Raw genomic sequence first — 10,000 nt, 5'->3', positions numbered from 1 at the left:
TCCAGATACTAGATTATAGCCTTCTAATATCTGTCTTAATCTCCAGGTTCTATCGTTTTGCTGGTTAGTGCCACCTACCATTCACTAACTTTTTCTAGCTACTATAAGGCATTTCTTCCTTTTTCACTGTGCCACATACTGGCAGTACTGCTGCTATCCACATAACCAGGTCCTCAACCCTGCAAACTTCCATCAGTCTTCCAATTTCATCCTTTTTCTTACCACCACTGATAGCACTGTAGAACTGCTATTATTTCTTGTGCCATTATCTGTCACCATTGTCTTTAATTAATTAATTTCTTGCACTTGTCACTCATTTACTCATATGTCCTAATTCCTCACATTTAGAATATGCCTAACTTAACCATACAGTAAAAGTATGTCTTGTTTGAGTTATCAAGAAATCTCATTAACTTTAGCATCTCCTCTCCATGTCCCTTTAATCGACATCTGGTATAATTTTTTCTTTTAAAATTATACAGTATCATTCATGGGTCATTACTCCTGATTCTGTCCATCTAGTGTTTATTGACAAGAATCAGGCATCAGTATAAAGCACTCTATTAACTATATAAAACAAAAATCATTGTATCCCTTTCAGAACATGAAAATGTCTGAGACAATCTCAATATAGTTCACAGCTGCTGGAGAAAATTATGTGCTCAGAATAATGCAGTATTCTTTAGAACACATTCATGTACCTGGCACTGAAGAATGAAAGCCTGTCCTAATATATTTTTACAATGATGCAATTATTTATAGAACTGCAGTCCCAAAGGGTACCAGGCTAAGTATGACTTCTTGTTTGACAAGTTTTGCCTGTACCAGATGGCACAGTTTATAATTCCTGCCTCAAAACTATTGTTTTTCTGGTTCAGTTTTTAGCTGGAATTTCTTCTGTGTAGATTATTGTCATTCCTGTGTCTGTGTGCATTTTCATGGAAAGTCCTGTTTTCTTCGACATCCCAAACACATGCAGTTATGTGAATTTGTGACATTCTAAAATTGTATGTAGATGTGTTTGTGTTGACTGACTGTGTATATGCGTGTGTGTGTGTGTGTGCGTGTGTGCGTGTGTGTGCGCGTGTGCGCGTGTGTGCGTGTGTGCGTGTGCGTGTGTGTGTGGGTCTGTATGCATCTTGCAATGGACTGGTGTGCCCTTAATCATTGGTTCACTGCCTTATGACCATTGCTAGATGGAATACATTCTAATCTCATGTTTATCAACAGGAAAATGTCAGTAGTGGAAAATGGTTGAGATCAGATGCAGAACTCTGAACATGGTATGTTCTCTCCTACTGATACCTAAAGGCATCTTAATATGACTAGCCTTTGACATTATTAGATCTATATTCATTCAGTGATATCTAAAAAGAATGGCTAATTCAGTGCATTGTACTGCAAAAGGAACTCTTTCATTTCAATATTTAAAAATAGTCTAGTAAAACAGAAAATGCTTTGAGAAGTGGCATTACTTTCCTAGGATAAATCTGTGTTTGCTGCTCTGAGCGCACAGTTGTAGAAAATACATGTATAAAACATTAACTGTAAGATATGCACAGTACAGAATTTGCATGAGGAAATGTTTATATAGAGTTTGTTTCTAACAATATCAGATGGATACTTGAAGACAGAAGAATATTTTGTAAAGTAACTCCGCATGTTATTTGGTGTGGACTACATTTCCAAATGATGTTTGCTGATGAGAAAAATCAAGCAACTGTTTTAGAATATTTTTTTAAAGGCAGATTGGCACAACCATGAAGCAATATAATCTTGCTAACCTAAAGGAGCTCATAAAGTCTAATGTCTTTTTAAGCAAGCAATCACTTGCTAATTAGTAATGATTATGTGTAATAACATTTGTAATAGGTGTGTTAACTATACCTGCTTTGATTGTTTTTACTCAAAGTTCTTTTATGTAGTTATTTGTTTTTAATTATGTTTACAGAACACACTTAGAAATATTCATTATAAATGCTTCTTACATGCATACTTTACTCAATGAGGATTCATTTCCTGTAAATTATTAGCAAAGTTACATCTGTATTTCATGCACAGACTGCTAATATTTACTGATCATGTATTTTATTTGAAACATATTTTGTGATGTATAAAGTTCTGACAACAGCAATGACTAGACAGCCTTCATTATAAAGTTTGGTTTACCTTCTTCAGTTAGGTTCTGTGGCTTGTTCCCCTGTGGAGTGCAATGTCCCCTGCACCTATCCATTTAGTTCTGAAGCTGAATGCTGTCCATCATGTACAGGTAGGTAGTCACTGCATTTTGTTTTACAAAAAATACTGACCTCTTTGTTTATTTCCCTTAATTCACATTATCGTTTCCTCATCAGACTGTAATTACGAAGGACGGAAGGTGATTAATGGGCAGTCATTTCACCCTGAGCACAGCTCCTGCACTAACTGTACATGTCAGGTAAGGAGCTTTTCATAACACAGAATGCTCTGGAACATGTAACATCCAGGGCATCAGCTTTAGAAAGTTATCCTTGTATTTTACTTTAATACAGTAAGAAATGTTTATGAATATTCATTCAGGTATGTTTCTTGCCTTTTCTGTGAATGTACTCATGGCTCCATTGTCTATTATCTACTATTCAGAAAACACATCACCCTTCTCAGATATGTGTGTGACACAACAATGCACATATATACAATTAGCTAAAGGTTGGTCCACTGTTTCTGGTCTGCATCCCATTTGTGGGTTTACCCTTGAAAAGAGTACTGATGGGCTAATATATCTACATACTAAGAAACTGAAAGCATTACAATTACTGAATTTGCCAACAGACGGTCCGTGAACTTCAGAAAAATTCCTCACCATTCACAGAAATGACCTACTGCATGTAGGCCAGTTTCTGGGATGGTGCAGACATGCGATTCAGAGACAGCTATGGCCAAAATAAAAAATTCTTCACTTGTGGCTCATTAACGTGTCTGAATCGCACTTTAACTAATACTAGCACAGACAGACCTGATAGTGGCAGTGTTCTCCCTACCAACCAGGCATCGCATTGGCAAATTCACACTCCTACACTCTCAGAAATAAATATATACACACACACACACACACACACACACACACACACACACACACACACACACACAAACACACACACACACACACATAAAATTTCATGTAGCTTCATTCAAGCCTCTTCAGGAATGCACTCATATGTACAAACACATAAATACACTAACATATCCCCAGTCCCCATGTCTTCTCTGAAATTTTCTGCACAGTGACCACTTCCACACAACTAAACAGGTAATCGCCATCTTGTTATGGTGTTCACCTTTTCTTCCAATGATGAAATCTTATGCTACCAATCTACGTTACTTAGCAGTGTAAATAGGGAGCCTCTGGCATTTTGATGGGAGAGCACCTGGCTGATTAGCATTAGCTAGTCCCCAGACTGTCACATTAGCATGCAGCTCTACCAGTGAGAGCACCCTCCACAGTGAGTGAGAAACTACACTGGTAGAGCAGTCTAAGACTCAGAAAAGCCTAACATTATGGGGAAAATGGCCATGTTAAAGCTCCCCCCTTTGTGGTAAGCTTTTCTGAATCTCAGTTGGTGTTTGCATTTGTACTTTTATAAACATTAGTTTTCATAACATAGTGCACTTTTCAAAGATCTCTTTTATATTTTCAGAGCTATTTAGAAGGCCTTTTTGCAATGAAGAGAGCATCACAGATGTCAATGCTTGATGAAATCCCCCACTGGACCAGCTGTAATGGTATCTGCTCTACTTTGAAAATGAAAAGCAGAAAGAACTAGTAAATACCTGAAAAATAAGATTTTGCACACCATAGCATAAATGTAGGGGTTCATAATAAAAACTGAGTCTCCATAAGTTAAAATTCAAGTAATCATACAATTGAATAACCACAGAATAGTACAAAAACACAGACCATCAAAAATCTTAACATTGAAGAAAGCAAAAATAGTTACATTTTTGTGTGAGGCTCTACCCACTTGCACTGTCCAATTTGGAGGTTTTCATACACAACCTTATTCATTCAATATACAAAGGCTAAGGTCACACAAACTTGTAATAAAAATGCACTCATTTTTTCTCTTCACTTCGCTCACCTGCTCTCCGAGTCAGTACTGAAATATAAGAAATCATTGGCATTGACAAATAATTGACATACCCCAGGGAAATGTTTTGTCACCTAGGAGCCCGATAGATGGTGAGACATTTCCCTGCAGTATCTTTGGCTAGGGACACATGGTTGAAGTGACATTCAGCTGTAGAGACACATGGCTGTTGCACAATCCCTCTGGGAAAAGAGAATCACACAGTGTCATGCCACAGCTTCAATAATTAAATGTACACGGTAGAAATATTGTCCATGGTCCCCAACACACCAAGAGACAACAGACAGTAGGACAGATGTCAGCAGTAAGCTACCCATTTGGGCATGCTAATGGCAGTAAAATCTGCAGTGCACAATTGCAGTGTTTTATTATTAGTGTGTGCGTGTGGACTTTTACTCTGGTCACAGTGTCTGCAGAACATTACCTAAAGCCCATACTGGGGCATAAGTGTGACTACAGTTTCATGCAGGATGTGAAGCACAATTAATTCTACATGCTGTACTTACATAAGCATGAACTGTACACCAAGCACAGCACACTAATTTCCCTGCTCACATGTACTTATTTATTGAAGCATTGGGCATGGCATTGTGTACTTCAATTTGCCCAAAGGGAATTTACAGCAGTTGTACATCTTTGCAGCTGAAGGTCTCTTCAGCCATATGTCCCCAACTAAATGTACCCCAAGGAATGTCTCGCCACCTTGGAGTCTGAACCCCTAAAATACAGGTCTCTGTATGCAGTCACAGACTCAAATTAGTAACTTGGAAATTTCTCACTGGATATTTACTAAACTTATTCCCAGCATTAGATATTTGAAGTATTGTCAAAGTTTGCAACAGCTTAACCTATTCAATAGACTTATATTTGGGGCAAGCTTATATTAGCATACAAGATTTATAATGACGATGGATTGAAGATTAATTCTAAGGCACAAGGGCAGAGGAATATGACCATCATAACAAACATGAACAAGACATAGATAGTCTAACTGTATTACTGAAATTATTCCATATCTCTCTAATAAACTAACTTATTTTGAAGAGGCATCTGGAAGCATAACTCAGTATAAAAATCAGTTAGATAAATGAGCTGGTAAGTATGCTTATGGCACTAACTTGGATTATGACCCTAACTAGAGGAAGTCAGTGTTCCTTGATGACCAAATGTCCTGAATACTGGATCACTAAACTATGGAACTATGAAATCTCAACAAAAATGAGATATGATAAAACTGTGTTTCTTTAGCTCTGCTCTTTTCAACCTATATTTAATTGTAAAAAAGTGTTCTTGAATTATTTTTGTTATAACATTTGACATGTAAATGTTTTGGTATGTCGGCTTACTGTTTCCTTTTATATGTTACATAACATAATATGCATGAGCACTGATATTAAAATTGTGTTATATGCAAAAATGGAAATTTCATTTGTTTTGTTGAATGCTTCTTTTCTGCACAATGGTATAAATTAATGTTTATGGATTAAATAGTATTTGCTTTCTTTTATACCAAACTAACATGACATTTAGCATCATGTTCATGGAAAATGATTGCCAAATGCACAATAGTAACAGCTTGTTCTTACTGTGCAGTAACGGGAAGATTGCATTGTTTGCAATAATTTGCAAGCCGATTTTCTTAATGATACCGATTGTTATTGCACAGAATCACAATGTCAGGGTGCCATGCCTTCTGTTTAGTGTGCTTTTGTTTTAAAAGAAAGGCAATATCCATTTGCACTGGAAAGGGCAAACCTTGCAAAGTTCTCACTACAGGTTGTTAGTTTATGTAATCACACACCTGGGACCTTGTTTTAAATTCCTGGAAAATGCCACCATCTCAGTAAACTTTGACCACATCATTGTACTTTTATAATTGGATTTCTCTCATTTCAGTCAATATTTTGGGTTACCTACACTAAGTATTCGCTGCACCAATCAGCTTAGTGATCATTCTGGGTGAATTTTACATTTATTTGGCTTTTCTGACAATAAGACTTGGAATAAATATCTAAGGTGGTGATACCTCAGAATGCTGTGAACTCAATATTATATAGTTCAAGGCATGTTTTCAGTACCTTTGGACAATTGCCATGCAGTGTGAACTTGACATTTCCAATAGTATATCATAACAGCCAAAAAAAGCAAATGAACTAATATTTAAAGCAAGTGGATTATTATCTTAAAGTTGTCCCATTAGTTAGGCTTTTGTTAATGCCTGATACATTTACCACCATATTACAATGCCTGTATTTCTGTTTATTTATGTTTCTGCCCTACAGCAGTGAAGTCTAGAAATACATAAATAACAAGTTGTTTACAGTAAAAACAAGTGAGGTCTCCCCTGGTTCACCCCCCCCCCCCCACTCATGCAATCCAGCAAACCTGGCAGGCAGTAATCTCTATGTGTGCTACAGTGTAGAGAAGCTCCTCAAATGCTTCTTGCTCAGAATTATATTGGTAGAAAAATTGCCAAGTCACATTTAGATCTGTTCATTCTGCTGCTGTGTTCATTTAGCTGTTTGATTGTATATCATCTCAGTGGAAGGGCTCTGTCTTCTTAATCACGCTTGTTCTGCCCTCTTTCATTAACAGAATTGGCTCCAGAAAAGTGCACTTACTTTGTCAGTGCAATTTAAGTGCTGCTGGATATTTGTGTTTTTGTAGACAGTTCTTAGAGGACCTAATGAATCCCTGCTCTACCCAGTATCATTATGTTTGGTTTCCCTTCACTTTCTAACCTACCCCCACATCCAACCACCCTTTCATCATTATCTATATTCCTATCCTTATCTCCTTCTTAAGCACAAAACAGTAACAGAAAATCACATCACACCATTCCCATACTCTTCATTTCACTCAGTAAAGTCCCATCCTCATCCTGCACCTATCCTCTCAAATTTAAGACAAATATACAACTCTAATACCCATGTCCCACCTCCATCATTTTACCACTTCTATTCAATCTGTTTTGAAAAGTATAAACTCTTGCATCCCCCATCTAGAAGCTACATATAAATATTAAACGTGCCACTTCATAACAGGTACTCGTTGCCTTACTATTGTGATTTTAAAGGACACCAGAATCTTACAGACTATTTCTGTCTAAACGTAAAGCAGTGATGCCATCCATACAAACCAACATCAAAGTAAAGTCCGACCCGTAATTATCACCAATGTCTTCTTACACTAATCATCATACTAATTCCCCACTTCCTTTACATACTGGATATCTACTCCTTTTCTCTTCTACGAATGCTGAAATACAATAGCAAACTAATGTTAAATCAAAACAACTTCACCATTCTACCAGCAAATTACACTTGCTATCTTCTAAAGTATATTCTCACTTCAAGCTACAGTAAAGCATCTGAACTGACTAACAAAAACCTGCCCCAATTATATAAAGAAATATGCCATACTTATTTACATAAATTGGCTATAAACAACATTCCTCGGGATTCAAGAAGCTCGGCGCAAGGATGGTTTTAGCCTTGCGCCAAGTGTCCTCACTACAGATGGCGCAGCAGCGCCATATGAATATGTATGAGGGCACGCCGCCGCACCCTTGACATGCACAGGAAATGTGTGCAAGTGCAGTGGGTGTGTACAAGTGCTCTACGGAGGCGTAAACATGCCCCGACAGTTGCAAAACCTAGTATGCCTACTAGTAGAGCCCGCCTTTAATAGTATGTCAGTAATTCAGTGTCCGTGGATACTGAAATGTATACTAAGCATACAAGAGTATCCACAAACAGTGAAATAAAATCGAAGTAGTGAACACACAAGCATGTAGTGGAATGTTGAGCCCTGTCCCTAGAAATTTCACAATTAGATTCCCCGTGTCTCTATTATACATTTGAATTGCTGCAATATCGAAGGTGTAAGCAAAGCGCAGCGTGTTTGCATGTCGCTGCCCTCCGCCAAGCGTAGCTTACACATCAAATTCAGTCAAATAGAGAAAAACATGCAGAATCAATGTAAATGTCAATAGTGTAGTGTTTAGAGCATCTGCCTAATGAACAGGCATTCACGGTTTGAGCCCAGCAATAGCACATATCATTTTCCATGTGGAATGAATGTCGTTTTGCTGTAAAACCAATATAGGAGTATCGCATGAGATATTTAACTTAAATATCATTCAAGCAAAGTGGCACTGTCATAATGAATAAGGCACTAGTAAGCAGGTGTAAGCACAATTAAGCAGCAGTAAACACATATAAGTACCAGTAAGCAAGTCTGAGTGCACTTGCGCGGTTCTAAGCAGTGCCCAGCATAGGAAATGTATATAAGTATGTACAGATATATAATATATATATATATATATATATATATATATATATATATATATATATATATATATATATGAAGAAAGACTGATGTAACAATAAAGCATACAAAAGGATTGAGACGGGAATCAACAGCAACCCCAGTATTATATAGTGCTGTCAGTGTATGTTATATCAAGCTGGGCAGGAGTGAGCAAAGCACTGCTACTCACATCCCAGGCAGGATATTACCAGTGGGAGTAACATTGTTGATCTGCTAAGTCTACTTTACACACAGAGGGTGGTCCCTGGTGGGACTACTCAAAAAGTGATAGGCTATTTGGCCATCCAACCATTACACAAGCAAGGGCAGGTATGTTCAAGGACTAAATGGTGGGAGGGCCTGAGAATACATGGGTTGGGACAACATACGTGTAGGGCCCCTAACGCTCAGGAGAGGGCAATGTGTGGAGGTGTGTCATGGCTGCGATAACAAGTGGACAATGGATGGTATGCGTGTATGTTGAACACGGGTGGGGTGGAGGTACTATGGGTATGAAATTATGGAGCCAGGCGTGCCAAGGTTGGACGGGCTGGTTCTAATTGGACTGCCCCGTGGAGGTCAGTGAGTTCATTGTAAGTATATATGCATACACACATGCAGACATCAATATGTAGAAGTATATTCTCTGTAACACATTCATTCTATTTGCAGACATAAATAACATGAATGTGCCCTTACAAACCTCAACAGTAGATAGAATAATAGGTTGTGCATAAGAGGGAAGGGACAAAACTGCTAAAATGCAGAAGTGTGTACAATGTCGGAAGTCAGTGCTGTGCTGAAAAAATCAAATGTGAGGACTTTCCCACACATGGAATCATTCATGTGATCTGCCTGCTATGGCAATGCCAATTACTAAACAGGTCTATTTGTAAAAGAAATACGCCAAACACATACATAATTAGGCTCTCATGTGTAACGTGTGCATTACCACATAGTCATACTTATTAATTTATTGTAATGTCATGTTAACGGGAGTAAGGATGTAATGAAGTATAGACATAAACACATGCGTGTCCCATGTGGGACAACCCAATAATTGCAAATAGTATTCTTTTGGTCGCTCATGTCACCAATGTTTGTGGACTAAAAGTTTGGGAGTTCTGAGGATACGTGGAGTGAATCAACCAATGGGATGGGTCTATAGGAGTAGGGAGTGGACAATGTGTAGTGGTGTGGATACATCGCAAATCCAACTGGAGAATGGATGACTGCAGTATGAGGGAGGTGTTGGGGTGTGTGTTTGGGTAACCAGGAGCCATGGGTATATGGGTATATATGCAAATGAAGCAGCACAGCAATAGTGTATTTGTTAGAGCAACCGCCTAATGAACAGACATTCCCGTACCGAATCCCACTGCATCACATACCATTTACCATCGGTAATCTGTACATGAACATATTGCGACATCTGTCCGCTATATAACCTACAAAATAACAATTAAAAGTTAACTGGAGCGAAGTGTCAGTGTCATAATGAATAAGGCACTAGTAAGCAGGTTTAAGCATATATAAACACCAGTAAGCATGTGTAAGTGCAT

At 38.0% G+C, this 10,000-nt stretch overlaps 1 protein-coding gene across 1 annotated transcript in view; it reads left to right on the top strand.

The window, feature by feature from the left end:
- The window catches only part of VWCE (von Willebrand factor C and EGF domains), a 2,001,707-nt gene that overhangs the window by 1,766,629 nt on the left and 225,078 nt on the right, over window positions 1-10,000 (top strand). The window contains exons 21-22 of the mRNA XM_044059709.1: window positions 2,179-2,269; window positions 2,355-2,437. Coding sequence (XP_043915644.1) covers window positions 2,179-2,269; window positions 2,355-2,437 — 174 coding nt within the window. The remainder of the gene's footprint in view (window positions 1-2,178; window positions 2,270-2,354; window positions 2,438-10,000) is intronic.

This window comes from Protopterus annectens, chromosome 17.part0, assembly GCF_019279795.1.
Source record: "Protopterus annectens isolate FY-2018-M chromosome 17.part0, PAN1.0, whole genome shotgun sequence".
NCBI classification, from domain to species: Eukaryota; Metazoa; Chordata; order Ceratodontiformes; family Protopteridae; genus Protopterus; species Protopterus annectens.
The sequence above is the reverse complement of the archived record's forward strand: the minus strand, read 5'-3'. Positions and strand labels throughout refer to the sequence as shown.